The sequence below is a fragment of the Moschus berezovskii genome, chromosome 24, assembly GCF_049115385.1.
Source record: "Moschus berezovskii isolate FMDL1 chromosome 24, NW_MosBer_1.0, whole genome shotgun sequence".
Taxonomy (NCBI): Eukaryota; Metazoa; Chordata; class Mammalia; order Artiodactyla; family Moschidae; genus Moschus; species Moschus berezovskii.
The window spans coordinates 46,908,328-46,924,905 of record NC_142483.1 but is presented as its reverse complement, the minus strand read 5'-3'; the positions used below and the strand labels follow the sequence as shown (position 1 = coordinate 46,924,905).

Genomic DNA, 16,578 nt, shown 5'->3' with positions numbered 1-16,578 from the left:
GGACTCTAGAGAAGGTCTGATCTCTAGACAAGGGTTCTTTGGAGATTGTTTTCTGAGTAAGGTGTGTCAAAGTTCTGTGGAGGAGGGAAAGGCGTGGTTAATGATTTGGCTCTTTTTCCTCTGTGGGGAATGATGGGACCATTTTGATTCTTGGAATGTAAGAAGCACATCACTCAATGTAAATCATCCCAGGGGCCCTGAGTGACATTATGCACATAATCATGGAGTCATGGGCAGACAGATAAGCTTCCACGGGGAGCCCTGGGACATCCTCTGTCTTGGGATTTGTACTCGCCTGCTCTCTGCCTTGGTCTACCCTTTCCCGTTGCCAAACAGCACAGTTCCAGGAGCTGCCATCTGCCTGGGAAGACTTAGTAGGGAGAACCTTTGAAGACAGAAGGTGATTAACCTTTCTTTTCTCACAACTGGTATTATGGGAGGAAATTGGGAAAAGTTGTATATTAGGCAGTTTTGTCTAGAGCCTACTCTCATGGAGAAAACATTTTGAGTGCTGAAAAATATTTATTAATATATTTTAATGTATTATTGTATCATTATTTGATTTTTATAATCCCACGTCTTTAAAAAGGATGAATCCTTGTTATATTTGTAAATAATTTAGATGATTAAAATGGATTATGATAAACAATTTTTAGATTATTAGTTTTACTTTATTTCAGTCAATGTATTTTGTTTTAAGTCATAAAGTATACTTTTATCAGAAATAATCTCGTACTGTCGAATTTTAGGTATTTATGTGTAGCAGAGAGCCTGCATGTGGTAAAGGTTTAAGATTAGAGTTTAATCTCACAGTTAGGTCAGCAGATGGTGGTTTGGATGGACAGTCCAGTTGAATTACCTGGATGCCTTGATTCTTAAAGGGAAGACAGAGGCGGGATTAAAGCAACATAGAAGAAAGTAAAGGTCAGCTTATTTAATACTCATGCACATGGAGACCATTTCCAGTAGGAGAAATGTCCTAAAACAGACTCCTACACATCATGGCAGCCTACCTGGCAGTGGTTCTGCAGTAGAGCTGTATTATCTTTGGGGCTGAAGTCCTAAAGTAAGTGTTGAAAGTAAAAATCTCATTTGGTTAAAAGTACCCTTGGAAATCCCTGAAGGTGCAGGTCTTCGGCCCCTCAGAAGCAAAAGCCAAGAACTAGCTTCCTTTGTAGCTTTCTTATTTGTGACATAGGTACAGGCTCTGCTCAGGAGAGTTTCTTGAACGGAAGGGAACAGCTAAAAGAAGCAGACGATTAAGGAACTGAGTATCACTCCAGCATCCTTTGGGGCAGGGGCTGGTATGAACAAAGCCTCCAGTGGGCATTCTCTCACACTTGTCAGTCCCACTGGGGAAACAGGACCCAAAGGGGCTTGTGAGGGAACATTGGCCATGGAAACCTGAAGAATCCGGAAGGAAAAGTCTGGTGCATTCAGTTCACAGACCATTGGGTCTGGGAATGTTCCTTCTTGTATCTACCTAGAGAGCTGAGGGAGTTCCCACTCAGATGGCCAGACTTTTCAACCTTGCTGTGGTGTGTAGCAGTTACAGGAGTTTGGTCATGGTGGACAGAGCCAGGATCTGCTCACACCCCTGTATTAGGAGATGTTAAGGAAGTCCTGTGCTCTTGCATCCAAGTGTATACTACACCACAGCAAAATAGGCCAATGCAGCCTGAAGTAGAAAAATGAATGAAGAATTGCTTTATTGACTTGTCTCAAACAGCATGGAGTCAACCCTACTTAAAATTTCCAGAATAAGCCTGCTCTCTGGAAGCGCTTTCTCTTGGAACCTCATCTCTGAAAACCACAGGAGGGTGCTTTCATGTTGGGAGGGGCACCCATGTGGACTATTGAGTGGGTATTTGCACTCAGCCTTTCCTAAAGTGAAGGGCTCTTGAGGGAGCACGTGGGTGGGAACTGAGTTTCAGGTTTGTTGTCCAGTTGTACCATCTAGTAATGCCCTGGAGAAGTGCACCTTTGAACTGGCTCCAGAAGCACCAGCTGGATGAACTTGGGGCAGCTTAGCCAGGCCAGCTCCCTACTCCCAGCTCCCAATGTCGGTGGTTGCCACAGGACAGACAAGAAGGCAAGAGGGCATGGGATCCAGCTCTGTTGGCATCTTAAGACTCCAAAGAGATTTTTACATTTGCACTTTTTGACTTTTTAACAGCATTCCAAAGAGTCACTTTATCTCCTGAAGATACCCCAGCAGCCACTTGAAAGAATTTCTGGTCTGTCTGCCACACCATGAGATTATTCCTCTGTTAAGTCGCTCTTTAGATGAAACAGACAGTAGACAACGTGGTGCAGTGGGTCAACTAAACTTTTCATTTTTTTAAGTTTTGCAGGAACCAAAAGTTGTACAGAAGCCAGAATAAGATCTTGTGATGTGGTTTTCAGTCTCTGTGCTAGAAACCTTCCCGGAACCGATGGGCTGAATGTCTGCATTGGGGACTCATGGGTCTTTCAAACTGTAGATGGGGGCTGTTTAGGAGAAATGCTTAAGAAGCAGAGAAAAAGAGTTACAGGCCCATGTTAAGCCTGGTACTAAGGGCTTCCAAATGTCATCTTGTAACACTGTATAGTTTAAAATCACTTTTATCTTTTTTTAAAAAAAGAAAAGATAAAACGTGGTTCTGCTCTATCTGAAACTGCCTTTGTTTCCCTACTCCTCAGAGAAAAACACCTGTTAAAGCTACATTAGTCCCAAACAGCATTTATGTTAATGATGAAGCACAGGGCAAACAAAGGTTTATGGAGTTTTTCCCACATGGACTCATCACAGAAATTTTTTTCCCCAGAAAATTTCATGCAGAAACAGTCTTGAATAATCAGGGAGTAACTAAGGATAAAAGTTCCCTTTGATAGATTAGGATTTTGTACCAGTTTCAGAACCTGGAGGAGGAAGAACAAATAAAAATAATAAAGGATGAGGGGTTTGGGGGAGGAGAGGGGGAGAAATGCAAGTTCATTCCCAAATAAAATACTTGATGAAAGTATTTGTCAGTGTTTGTACTTCTAGCTCACAACACTGCGGTCCTCCAATCAGACTGAGAAAAAGAAGGAGGATTTAAGTAGGAAGTCAGAGCATAAATCCAGGAGACCCCGTCCTTGGAGGCCTCATGTGAACAGCACAAGGTGAACTCACAGCACCTAAGGCAGGGCTTTGGGGTGCCATAGGGCCTGGGCCCTCTCCCTGAGCCCCTGCTCCCTGCCCTGAAGACTCTGTTAGCGCCTCCTGCTTTGGGAATTTGCTCTCTCCTGTACACAGAACTGTAGGAATCAGCCCCTCATGGCTCTGTGGCAACTCACTGTCTCTGTGTTGTGTCCCAAGGAAGGGAGACGCTGCAGCGGCCCGGCGGGCAGTGGTGACTCAGAGAGCTGGCGGGTCCAGGCGTCCCAGTGGTATTGCAGAGGGGCTGAACCTCTGGCTTTGGCACTTGTGATTCTTGTTGATTTACCTCAATCTTCTCAAGCTGTCCATCGCTTCTGGGGAATGATGACCTCTGAATTTTAGCAGCCTTTTCCTATTCCCAAAACCCATTTGCATAAGATGGGTTTTGCTTCTGCTGATGCAACAGTGTCTAAAATGTCCATCTCACACTAGCTGTTGCAATTGAAGATCCAATACATAATGGGGTGGAGGAGGAGGTGAATGTGTGTGTGACCTTTTGATTTGATATTCTGGCCATGTGTTTAAATGGAGTATGCTTCTAAGTTTAAATCCAGCCTTGCTTTTGTTTGATTTTTTAAAAAATGTTCTCTCTCTTATAAATGTTCTGTCCTAATTACTTCTACTTACTGCATTTTTTTTCCTCCCTCCGAAATAACCCATCATGCCTGTTATTTGGGATGCTTTTCTCAGGTTTTCTGTTGCTTTTGTTTCTAGACTTTATTGCAGTCAGAGAATCGTGATTGGTTGGTTGCCTTTTCTTCATAGCTTCTTCTATTTTTGTTTTGCTCACAGTCATTTCTCAGTTATCTGAGTTCCTAAACTATTACTTTTTGGATTGAGAAACGAAGATGCATAAGGCTATTTTCACATGTGTTTCCCACACCCCTCTTGCTTTGCCTGGAGCTCCTTGAGGCTGAGAGTTTGCTCTGTGGCTGTGGTGCTGGCTGCCATGCCAGGGGCTACCAAAGCCTTCCTTGGCACACAGAGATGACTTGGACCACAGTCATCAGGGCAAACCAGTTTTGCACAGCTCCAGAGTCACTGCCGCCATTTTTGTGCTTTGGCTTTGTCCTGCCTCCCTTCAATTTGCGTGTCTCCAATATTTTTTTAAATTTCATCTAGTTTCTTGTTTTTCCTTTTTCTTTTTTAAAGACACAGTCACCTGTGTGTGGATCTGTAGGTTTGGGGCACCGATCTCTTCTGGTTTGATTTCCTTTTTGTCAAATCCAAGAGAAAACTTGCCATAAAGAGCTAGAAGATTCTAGTTCCAGACTTTTGAATCTTCAGGATGCTCATGGCCTCCAATATCCTAATCATTTTTCTCCCAGGAGGTCTCTGGGGGCTGAGAGGCTGCAGGGGTGGAGTTGGTGGGGAGGAGGGGATGATCCTAGACTTCACCATGCATGTTATTGGGAGCAACATCTTTTTTTTTCTTTTATTTTTTTTTCCTTTTATATTTGAGTTATGAATGAGGATGACCTCTACAATCATGATGTCTCCTGTAGACTCTATTCCTACTTCTCACCTGCGGTTTTCTGATGCATGGTCCTAAAGCTTCTGTGATTTACTTTGCTCCAGATCCTAGTCTTCAGCTGCCTTAACAACTCTTTGGAGCTTTCAAAGGAAATAAGTTGAGGACAACTTACTCATTTTCATCAGAAACCAGACATCCTAGAAATGGCAAGAAAGCAGCTCAGGGGGACTGGTGCTGCTTTTGCTGCTGTGTACCAGCCCAGCCCTGGCAGAGAACCTGGGCCCTGGGACTCTTGCCAGCCACATTGTTGCTGAGGCAGCTGAGGCCCCATCTCCCTCCCTGCCAACCACAGATAGGCAGTAGTGGAGCCAGCCTCCTCAAGCCCCTTTTTGTGTAAACTGAAAAGGGAGCCCATGAGCCTTGCCCTGTTTCTAGATGCAAGTGCCTCTCCCTGCCCTGCACCTCTCCCCTCCCCTTGGCAGAGCTTGGCACCTATCTGCCAATGAAAAGAAAAGTAAAGCAACAAAAGAAGGAAGCCGGTTCAAATCTCTGAGGAGGGAACCCAAATTTACCCCCAAGGGCCTTTTGGCCTTTCAAACTGGATCCACTACTGGCCAAAGAACGCTGATGGGAAACCCTGTCTGGATTGGGTTGGAAGCTGGAATTCGATGCTCTGCATGCCAGTGCTCAAAAGTGTGGTTGTTTTTGAGGGACCACCTTCGACCCAGAACATTCGCGTTTCACCTTCCTCGCCCAGATCCAGTTTACAAGGTAGCTCATTGCTTCTTGCATCTGTCGAGGGCCATGCGGGACTCTGACTTTTCTCGTGGGTGTACTTGGATGCAAGGACTATATTTTGTTCCTCCCCTCCCCCCAATTTAGCCCACCACCCTGGGAAGTGCATGTCACAGACCAACTCCACCTTCACCTTCACCACCTGTCGCATCCTGCATCCTTCAGACGAGCTCACGCGGGTCACACCAAGGTAAGGGACCCAGTTGCAGGGTGGGCAGGGTGGGGTGAGGTGGGAACACTCCCTATGAGACTTAATGTCAAGGAAAGCTGAAGTAGAAAGAGGGTTGTTCAAAACCAACTCCAGCCACTGGAAGCATCTCTCACCTGTTCAAGTCCCATCTCTTTTTTTGAATCAAGACCCCTATTGATTCATATCCAGCACTGAATAGAGACCTAGACCCACTTTAAGTTGCCTTCTTATTGGCCATGAAAGATTCTTAGCCCCTGCCTCAACCAGCTGAAGTTCAGGGCACTACCACAGGCTCTAAGGCCAAGTCTGTTGACTTTTTGCCCCCAAATTTGCCAGTAGAACATGTTCTTTCACAGAATGGAGTTACTGAACCCTGTGGTAGCCCTGTTGCCTCTGGAAATGGCCCCAGGAACCATGCATGCATCACAGCCACACTGATAAATAACAACCAAAATGATAAAACTTGAATAGAACCACATGCTTGGTGTGGTCAGTTTCCCTTGGGTGCCTCCAAGAAGTGATAGAAATTGGCACCATCTGACAGAGGACTTGTGTGGCCTTGGCAGGATCGGGGGAAGGGTCTGCTTGACTGGATTTCAAGCCTCCCAGAGCTTCTGGTGAAAGGGAAAACAGTCTCCCCCAACATGGTGGTGTGACCCACCTCAGCCATTTTCTCTGTGGTGCAAGGTGCCAGGGTGAGTGGAAAGTATCTCACAGGAGGGAGGCGAGTTGGGCCAGCTCGGAGGGAGTAACCACCCCAAGGAGCACCTTCAACTATGAATAATTCTCCGCAGGTCATGTGAGGAGGACGACGAAGCAGCCCCAGGCCCTGTTGAGCTGAGAGCAGATGTAGGGCAGAGAGTGAGCCCACGGGCCAGGCAGGGGGTGAGCACACCGCCAGCAGGGCCTGCCTGGCAGGGCCCTGTGAAGGAGCTGTGTGTGCACGTGTGGCCGCCACTAACCCGCAACGTGGGCGTGGATGCGTCTCTGTGGTTGTGCCTGGCTAATTCGGCCTTGACAGCAGATACCCCTAACCTGTCTAAACACCCCAGTCAAGCCAAGTGCCAACACTAATACAGGTCTAACCAAGGTTCTTACCAGAAGGGGATCTCTAAATTTTAGCTTGTCTCCATTTCCCTTCCTGCCTCTGGAGAACCTGGCTTCCCCATCCCCCAGCTTTATGTTTGAAGAGATTGTGTTGAAAACCAATGGACAGAGCTTCCCGTTGGGAGAGGCTGGTGCCCCAGCACTCTTCTGATGGTAGCTGTAGGACTCAACACTGCACCCCTGTCTTCTTCTCTTAAGTCCTTATGGCCTCATCAGGGATGAAAAAGCCTGCGAAGTAAGTAGCAGGAGAAGGTTTTTTGCCTGAGTTTGAAAGAAAGGCAGCCTGAAACAAAAATGGAAAATCTCTCTAGAAGTGGTTCTGTGACCAAGTACAGATTTTTTTCACCCTCGATTGCTTGTAGATCAGTTTTGTAGAAATCCACCTGTGCCTTTTGAAGACCCACCTTTTAAGCTTCGGGATCTGCTGTAGTTTCTAATCCCATGTTCCTCTGAGTGCTCCCCACCCACCAGCATCCCTACTCCTGAGCTTGTATGAGACGGGCCTATTCTGGGTTCCTCACCATGTATAGACCGACCAGCGGTGAGGTCACCTGAGTGTGGAGCCAAATGATGCTACAGCTTGTACTTGGCTTTTGACCTGTCCTCCCACAGCAGGGGTCCCTGCTCCACTCATTCTGGGGACAGGCCCCAGATCCTGTCCTCTTACTCCCCTTTCCCTAAGTTGGTGCTTTATCCAAGGTGTGTGGCCCGTCCCTTGCCAGGCTTGGGGGAGAGGGCTCTATCCCCCAGTTCCTGGGGACCATCCAGCTGCCTGTTCCGAGGGGCACCTGAAGCCCCTGCTGCATCCTTAGGTAGGAGCCAGGGCAGGTCTTATGAGACCATCAGGAGAGATGTTTCTGTGCCCCTCGGTTGCTCATCCAGCAACAGCTTAGGGCCTCTGTGCCTGGGGTCGGAGGGCTGCCTCACTCCATCCCTGTAGCAGTCGTGAGAAGAGGGTCTCTTCTGGTTTCCAGGCAGGTAGCAATGCATTTCCCACAGCTGCCCTTTGCTTATACTTTCTGCCCTGACTCTCCTTACTGCTGAATCCCAGCTTCTGGAATATAGGGGGCCCTCAGTCATACGTAAGTGGACAGAGGAATCTCTCTACTTTCCTATAGTAACCAGGTTTCACCACCCAGTGGGCCTTTTTCTAAGTAGCTCTTTAGATGAAGATCTGATGATACATGACATGGCTCCATGTCCCCCATCTCCATTCAACAAAGTGGGCTTCAGCACCCACGGGAAAAGTACTGAAGGGCAGCAGGGTGCAGAGGAAACAGCACTATAGAGGGAGTCAGGAGCCTGGGATCTGCTGCTGACTTGATGTGCACCTTCAAGCCTCAGTTTCCCCATTACCCGAGGGCCCTCTACCAAGGTGTCCCACCTGCTTCAGTCACACCCAGAATCAACTCTCATACCCCAGAGCTCTGGTTAACATCTTACCTCAGGGAAATGGGTACTGGGAAAGAGTGCAGGAATTTGAGGAAACTGGTAGAGACAGAGCCTCTCTCTGCTGCAGGGCTTCCTCTCTTATCTTTGGGGTCACTCAGACTTGGGTTCGAATCCAGGATCTTCCACTGAGTATGACGTTGAGTAAGTCACCTAATCTGAGCCTAATTTCCTCACTTGCAAAGTCAACAGTTGCACTCACCCTCTAGGGCTGAGAGAAGGGAATCACATGCAGCTTCCTGTTGATGTAAACCAGCCCCCCCCCCAATTCAGAGACTCCACGGCCTCTACAGATGAGAGGGAGGGTCAGACATGAAAAGAGGCATCCAGGGAGCCTGGGTTGGAGGAGTCCCCTCAGTATATTCCAGGCCTGCCCTGCGCCCCTGCAGGAGGCTGGCCCGGACCCTTTCCTTGGTTCTCCTGGTCATTTTCTGATCAATGACATATTGTGTTTTCTTTTCAGCCTTAACTCGGCCCCGACTCCGGCTTGTGGCAACGCCAGCCACTTGAAATCCACACCAGTGGCCACGCCATGCACTCCCCGGAGACTGAGCCTGGCCGAATCATTCACTAACGTCCGTGAGTCCACGACCACCATGAGCACGTCCCTGGGGCTGGTGTGGCTGCTGAAGGAGCGGGGCATTTCCGCGGCTGTGTATGACCCCCAGAGCTGGGACAGGGCTGGTCGGGGCACCCTCCTGCACTCCTATGCCCCCAGGATGGCCGTGATCCCCTCCACACCACCCAACTCGCCTATGCAGACACCCACAGCTTCTCCACCTTCCTTCGAGTTCAAGTGCACGAGCCCTCCCTACGACAACTTCCTGGCTTCCAAGCCAGCCAGCTCCATCCTGAGGGAGGTCAGGGAGAAGAAGGCGGTCCGGAGCAGTGAAAGCCAGACCGACGTGTCTGTCTCCAACCTCAACCTTGTGGACAAAGTCAGGAGGTTTGGCGTGGCCAAAGTGGTGAACTCGGGGCGAGCCCATGTCCCCACCTTGACTGAGGACCAGGGACCGCTTCTCTGTGGGCCCCCAGGCCCTGCGCAGGCCCTTGTCCCCAGAGGCCTGGTGCCCGAAGGCCTGCCCCTCGGATGCCCCACTGTCACCAGTGCCATCGGTGGGCTCCAGCTCAACAGTGGCATCCGACGGAACCGCAGTTTCCCCACCATGGTGGGGTCCAGCATGCAGATGAAAGCCCCTGTGACACTCACCTCGGGCATCTTGATGGGTGCTAAGCTCCCCAAACAAACTAGCTTACGGTAAGGCTGGGAAGAGGCCCTTCCCCTAGAGGAGACCAGGCTGGCTCCTGCCTCACTGTCCTCCCCCTGCCCTGCACATGCTCCCTCTGCCCTCCTCTGTCCGTCCCCTCCTGAGCTAGACAAATCAACCTCGTGCCTAATGGGGGCAGAGTGGAGACTCTGTAAAACACATAGGACCTGGAGACCTGTATCCGCCCTGCTCTTCCTTCAGATCCTGCAGGAAGCGCCCCAGCAGCGACATCACTCACTTGAGGACCTAGCCCATGCTGGCGGGCGGGGGCAGGAGCAGCCGGGTGTCTTTCCTTCTTCTTTCCTTTGAGAAGCACTGAAACCCCCAAGTGTGTTCTTATCCCATGGATAGGAAACCAGTGAATTTGTGGCTGCCTGCCAGAGCCACACATCCTGAGCTGTCAGGTGGCACGGTGGTTCTGCCACCCCGGCGTCACTGGGCACCTCACCTCTCCTGCCCCGTAAGAGCGTCAGGGGCCTCCGTCCACAGCCACGTGCAGTTGCCGTAGCTTTCATGATGGAAGAGTTGTTCTTTCTTTCTGGGGTCCCAGCTTCTCTAAGACCTTCGCTGTTCGGCCCCAACGGACGGTCGCTTCTTTTTTTTGACCTGTGACTTTTTCTTCTCATGCCTTCAATGCGAAGTCATCCTTCCATGTTTTGTAATCCACTGTCAGGCCAGATGTCTGACCTGAAAGAGAATGTATTTACACTCCTGCTGCACCATTTGGCAGCCCCTGTGTGTTCTGTGTGATTTACTTTTTCCATGTTTTTTTTTTTTTTAATATATACAGGGAAGTAATGGTACTAGATGGGAAGTCGCAGTAAAATGTTCTCTCTATGGTTCTGTGACACCAAAATACAAGTTTCAGACACCAAGCAGCTAGTGAGATAGCAGCTTATTTCTGGGACCCAGTGTCACAACCAGTTGATTAAGACCAGACCCAACGTGACTTTAACAATAGAACCTTAAGGAAAAGGGGTCGGGGGAAAGGTAGTGAATGAAACTTGTCAACAATGAGAGTAGAAATGCAGCCAAAGGTAACACCAACCCAGTTCACAGAGAAACAAGGCTTTGGTGGTCCGCTGGTTCTGGTCTTTACTCTAGACCCGACACCCATGAGTGTATTCTCACATCTATGGTCTTCTGCTGCGGCCATTTGATACCCACACGTTTTGCCCTCTTGTTTCAGAAAAGAGTGGTCCCAGAAAAGCCCTTCATGTCCTTGTGCCACTTTTTATCCTTAGGAAAAGGTAGAGGTGTTGTGAAAAGAACCATGAACAAACAGGGAGCCTGGTCCCATCCCTGTCATCCACTAAGTTTCAAACTTTTATTTATTATTTGTGTGTGCTATATTTTAAACAAACATTCTCTGTCCTATCCAGCTTGGTCACAGTGTGTCTGTGGCTTTCCAGTCCGAGCAGATCATTTATTTATTCTGATCTGGGGACTGCACATCATGGTGCTCTGTGGCCATTTGTTCAGGTGTCTATGGAAGGATACCATCATATGCAAGTAAGATCATCATTTTGCACCCCTCCATTCCCCTTTTCTTCCATCCCCTTGGCAAAAGATGTATCCTTCAATTGAATGAGTGTGAACTTTTGTCCACAGAAGATACTTTGAGAAAGTTCCCGGGAGCAAGCTTCATTCCCATGATTTCAGACTATTTATTCTCTGAACACGAGGATGTCGGTTAATTATGTTTTCAACTCTCCTCTCTGTGGGATGTGTGCACTCACTGCACGGAACTTATATCTTTTTATTTGAATGTATTTTAAAGCAGTAGATAGAATAACAAAGGAATATGAAAACCATGATTAGAATGGACCATTTTATGTATTCAGAGAGAGGAGCCACCCATCATCACAAAGGAAATACCCGTGTAAAAATTCAGCAATGCAGAGGTTGCAGTATTTAGTATAGTTAATAAATGATCAACATTGTGCAACCACTACCAAAAAGTGTGTTGTAATGCATCCAAAATCAACAATAAAATTTTATTTGCTGATGAGTACCAATAAAATAAGTTCAAATGATGGAAACCACGCTGCTACTGATTTGTATTCTGTTCTTTTCACTGAGGAGTTGATCTCTGAAAGACATGAGGGATTCAGCTCTTGAGGGAACTTAAATGAAAGACATATACTTCTGTTGTATCTCACCTTTCTTTTAATGTAATACTTTCCCTTGGATAAACTTCTAGTCAGAGCTGGAAGTGCTCTCTCACTTTTCAAGGCTGTATACTACTCCACTGTGCACATGCCCACTGTGAATACATACACACCCCCATGAACCTTTAATTATAAACTTTCATTATCACAACCCTGAAATGAAAAAATATTGCATATATGTAATTTTCCACATACATGAACTTACCTATAGGATAAATTCCCAAATCGATGTTGTCAAATTGCCTTCCATAGGACTTGGTTGAGATTTAAAAATCAAGGACAGTGGAGGATCACTAGACAGAGAAGAAAATGACAAAAGTCTTGCCACTTTAATGTGTGGAAGAAGTGAAGTTACACAAGCAAACATAGTGTTGGTGGTTTCAGTGGCGTGGATTTCAATCAAGTGCTACCATTTAGTAGTGCTGTGACCTTGGGTAAGCCACTTCTTTTTGAGTCCTCTATTTTTTTAACCTGTAAATGGGAAATCCCTTAGGTTGACGAGCTGAGGAAATATATTTTGAACATCTATGATGGACCAGGTACTGTTCGAGGTAGTGGGGACACAGTGATAAGTGGTCGATTTCTCTCATGGAGCATAAGTACAGTCTTTTAACAGGGGAGAGATGACCAAACATGGCATAATAAAGGCTGTACAGAGAATTGAAATAGGCTGATCTGAGGGAATAGGTGGCTGCTTTGGGCAGTTGGGTAAGACCTGTTCAGGGAGGTGGTATTTGAATCGACCATGTGAGCTCTGGCACAGGAGCATTAGTGCAGAGAGAGGAGCTGCTACAAAGGCTCAAAGGTAGGAATGCACTTGGTGTGTTTGAGGATCAGAGAGCAGATCTGTGTGTCTGTGTGCCAGTAAATAAGGAGTGAGTGGTTATGGCAGAGAAACCAGTGTTCATATTGTCCATGTGATGCCAATGTTTCCCAGCCACTTTGCAGTGGTCAGGGCACAGGATTATTTCTGGCCAGTGGGCTGTGAACAAAGAAAAGGCCATTCATGATTCTTCCTCTCCTGCTCTAAATTCAAGCATTGAAATGGTAGTGTCACAAGTTGGTGGAGCCATCATCATCCTGGGTCTCCAAGGAACCATGAGACCTGCCGTCCCACTTTTGACAAATGCTCTGAAGGAGAAATCAACTTTCATTGTTAAGCCAGTGAGGTTTTTAGGGTGCTTCATCAGAATCCCTGGAACTAGTGTCCAGGTATGTTTCACTAAGCCCTCCAAGTGATCCTGGGGCTCACTAAGCTCTGAGAACCACTGTGCTAGATCAGGCAGAGTTTGATTGGGTGTCCTGCCATGGGAGGGGCTTCTGTCTCAGAGGCTCAGGGAGGCCAGGCAGCTGTAACTATAGCCACCATGCTTGAAGGGGAGGGAGAGCGAATGAGTTAACCTACCGACTGGTGCAGGAAGCCTCAGACAAGGTGACCCTGCATCTGGGTTTCCAGGATGAGTAGGATTTGCCAAGTGGGGAAGGCATTCCAAACAGAGGGTAAAGGTATGGAGGAGGGATGGGAAAAGGAACCTGGAATGCATGCTTCTAAGTAGAAAGGTGAATAGAAGGACAACAGCATTAGAGAAACCACTTTTGCAAAACTAACTCATTTAGACAGCAGTGGATGTTAAAACCATTGGGTAAGACAGAATAAATAAAGTGGATATGTGCCTCCCACAAGCTAGAATGAAAGCTGGTCACAGAACTGAGATGCTTTCTGAGGAGAAGTTGGTGGAGTTATAAAGTTATGAATTATCTGAACTGACTGGGAGATCATAATAGGGATTAAGTAAAAAAAAAATTTTTTTTTAATTAAATTTTTGCACATTTGGGCTCCTGGCTGGAAAACATCATATCCTGGGAGGATTTATTTTCTTTGGCCTGTAGAGGGCACTTGGAGACAGCAGAAGACCTGAAGAAACCTGCCCTGATGGTCCAATCCTAAAATCAGATGTGTATGCGTGTCCCTGAAAAGTATCAATAATTCAAGGCAGGCAACTGTCCTAGTAGAAATACTGAGGAAAGTCATGAGGCCAGGTGAACTGAAGGGAGGCATTCATAAACCAGGGGATGGCATACACACAGGTTTAGGGTATTAGTGAAAAAATTGAGCACAGGATGGGGAGGAAATCACCCCAAATAGCCTCTTGTCACTCCCAGGAGACACAGGGAAGCATTTTTAAAAAACAGTTTACAAAAAACTATTCTATATTAAGGTATTTCCATCTTTTGAGATGAACCCATTTAATATAGCTTTCTTTTAAAATAATTTTTTATTCTTTGTTATTGAATCCAGGGTTGGGGTAAGTACTTGTTCAGTGGTACTTAGGATCTCACCACATGAAATCCCAAGGTTCAGGCTGATCAAACTCTGAAGTTCCAAAGAACTGAAACCAGAGAGGGAAAGCAGGGCCTTCAGCTTAAACCAGCAACATGGAGGCTCAGCAATGCCTTGAGCAGATGTGAAAGATCCTAGGAAAGAAAGCAAGATGGATACCTGAGAAAGCCTAGTCTGAGAGGACACAGTGCCCTACCTTAAGGAGCCTGAATTTGAGATGAGACACAGCCCCACCTCAGGGAGACCCACTCTGAAGGAAAAGGCAGCCTGACGTCAGGAGGTCAAGTCTGATAGGAGGATAGACCTTTATCAGGGGCTTCCCAGGTGGCACAGTGGTAAAGATCCACCTGCTAATGAAGGAGACACAGGATTAATCTCTGGGTCGGAAAGATCCTGTGGAGTAGATGATGGTAACCCACACCAGTATTCTTGCCTGGAAAATTCCATAAACAGAGGAGCTGGCTGGCTACAGTCTATGGTGTCACAAAGAGTCGGACACAACTGAGCAACTGAACCCGCATGTAGGAACCCCAAACTGAGGAAACAGAGCCCTGCCCTTGAAGAACCTCAGTGAGGGGGACAACAGTACTCCTTCGAGGAGACCGAAAATGAGGAGAGACACAACCCTGACTCAAAGAGCCTAAGTTTGAGGGGAGACACAGATCTGCCTCAAGGAGACCACTTTGAGGAAACCCAGCCTTGCCCTTGAGGACCCACAGAGAGGGGGAGATTCGGAGCTTCTTCAGGGAACCCAAATCTGAGGCGAGACACAGCCCTGCAGCAAGGAGTGTGAAGCAGGGGAAAAATAGTCTTGCCTTCAGGAAGTCCCATTCTAAGAATGGAGCCCCATTCTAAGATGCAGTCATTCCTCAGGGAGCCCCACCACGAGGAAATACAACCCTGCCCTTGAGAATCTACAGTGAGTGGGAGATACAGCGCTCCCTCAGGGACCCAAAATCTGAGGGGAAACAGTCCTGCTCTCTAAGAACCACAGTCCGAGGGGGAGATACAGTCTTGCTCAGGGAGCTCCATACTAAGGGGAATGCAATCCTGATTTCAGGGAGCCTAAATCTGAGGGCAGAGACAGTCCTGCCTGCAGGGAGCCCTACTCTCAAAGAACCATAGTCTGAGGAGAGTATGGCTCAGGGAGCCCCACGCTGAGGGAAAACACAACACCAACTTCAGGGAGACCCAGTCTGTGGAGAGATACAGCCCTGCCCTTGAGGATCACAGTGAGGGGAAGATATAGATCTCCATCAGGGAACTCAAATCTGAGGGGAGACACAACCCTCTCTTCGAGCAACCCCGGACTGAGGGGAGACACAGCCTTGCCTTCAGGGAGCCCCATTAAGGGGAGGGGATATAGCCCTTCCACAGCCAGAATCTGAGGGAAACAGCCCTACCCTCAGGGAGTCCACATCTGAGGGGAGACAGCTCTGACCTCAAGAAGCTACAATGAGGGGAAATCTAGCAATCCTTCAGGAAATTGGAAGGGACAACATGCCCTACCTCAGGGAACTCCACTGTTGTGAAATACAGTCCTGCTCTCAAAGGGCCATAGTCTGAGGTGGGGGGATACGGCCCTCATTCAGGGAGCCCCACCCTGAAAAAGCAGTCTTGACTTCAAAGAAACACAGTCTGAGAGGGAGACACAGAGCTTAATACTGAGATTAGAAACAGTTCTGCCTCAGGGAACCCACTCTGAGGAAACACAGCCCTGCCCTTTAGGATCCATAGTGAGGGGGAGACACAGCCCTCCCTCAGTGAATAGGAATCTGAGGTGACATATTACCCTGTCTTCAAGGAGCTGCAGTTACTGTGTAGACACAGCTCTGCCTTCAGGGACCCCTAGTCTGAGGGGAGACACAGCCCTGCCTGAGTGAAGTTGAATCTAAGGGGAGATACAGCTTTACCTTCAGGGACCCGCATTCTGAAGGGACATACAGTCCTTTCTCAGAGAGCCCCAAGCTGGGAGGAGAGACAGCTTTACCTCAGGGAGCTTCACTGTGAGGAAAACTCAGCCCTGCTCTCCAAAATCCACAGCCTGAGTGAGATACAGCTCTGCCTCAGGGAGTCCCAGTCTGAAGGAAAATACAGCCCTAACTTCAGGGAGCACAAGCCTCAAGAGAGATGGAGACCCTGCCCTTGAGAATCCACAAAGAAGGGGAGACACAGAGCTCCTTTAGAGAACCTGAGTCTGAGAAGGGAGACATTTCTGTCTTTGGGAAGCCCCAGTCTGAAGGGAGACACCTCCATACCCAGGGATCCTCACTATGGGGAACCACAGCCCTGCTCTTGAACCACAACCTGAGAGGAAGATACGGCCCTCCCTCAGGGTGCCCCACTCTAAGGGGAAACACAGTGCTGATTTCAAGGAGCTCCAGTCTGTGGAGAGATACAGCTCTGCCCTTAAGGATCACAGTGAGGGGGAGATACTGAGCTCCATCAGGGAACGCAAATATGAGGGGAGACACAACCTTGTCTTCGAGGAGCCCCAGAATGAGGGGAGACACAGCCTTGCTTTCAGGGAGCCCCATTAAGAGGGGGGATATAGTCCTTCCACAACTGGAATCTAAGTGAAACAGCTCTACCCTCAGGGAGT

At 48.0% G+C, this 16,578-nt stretch overlaps 1 protein-coding gene across 10 annotated transcripts in view; it reads left to right on the top strand.

The window, feature by feature from the left end:
- Positions 1-11,522, top strand: part of TRAK1 (trafficking kinesin protein 1) — a 106,273-nt gene extending 94,751 nt beyond the window's left edge. For 8 of the 10 annotated variants that reach the window (XM_088831609.1, XM_055414552.2, XM_055414553.2 and 5 more), the window contains 2 exons: positions 5,538-5,640; positions 8,660-11,522. In XM_088831609.1, coding sequence (XP_088687735.1) covers positions 5,538-5,640; positions 8,660-9,458 — 902 coding nt within the window. In that variant the 3' untranslated portion in view covers positions 9,459-11,522. Of the gene's footprint in view, positions 1-5,537; positions 5,641-6,434; positions 6,526-8,659 lie in introns of all 10 variants that reach the window. The other 2 variants (XM_088831610.1, XM_055414558.2) reach the window with 2 other exon arrangements.
- Positions 11,523-16,578: the final 5,056 nt, after the last annotated feature.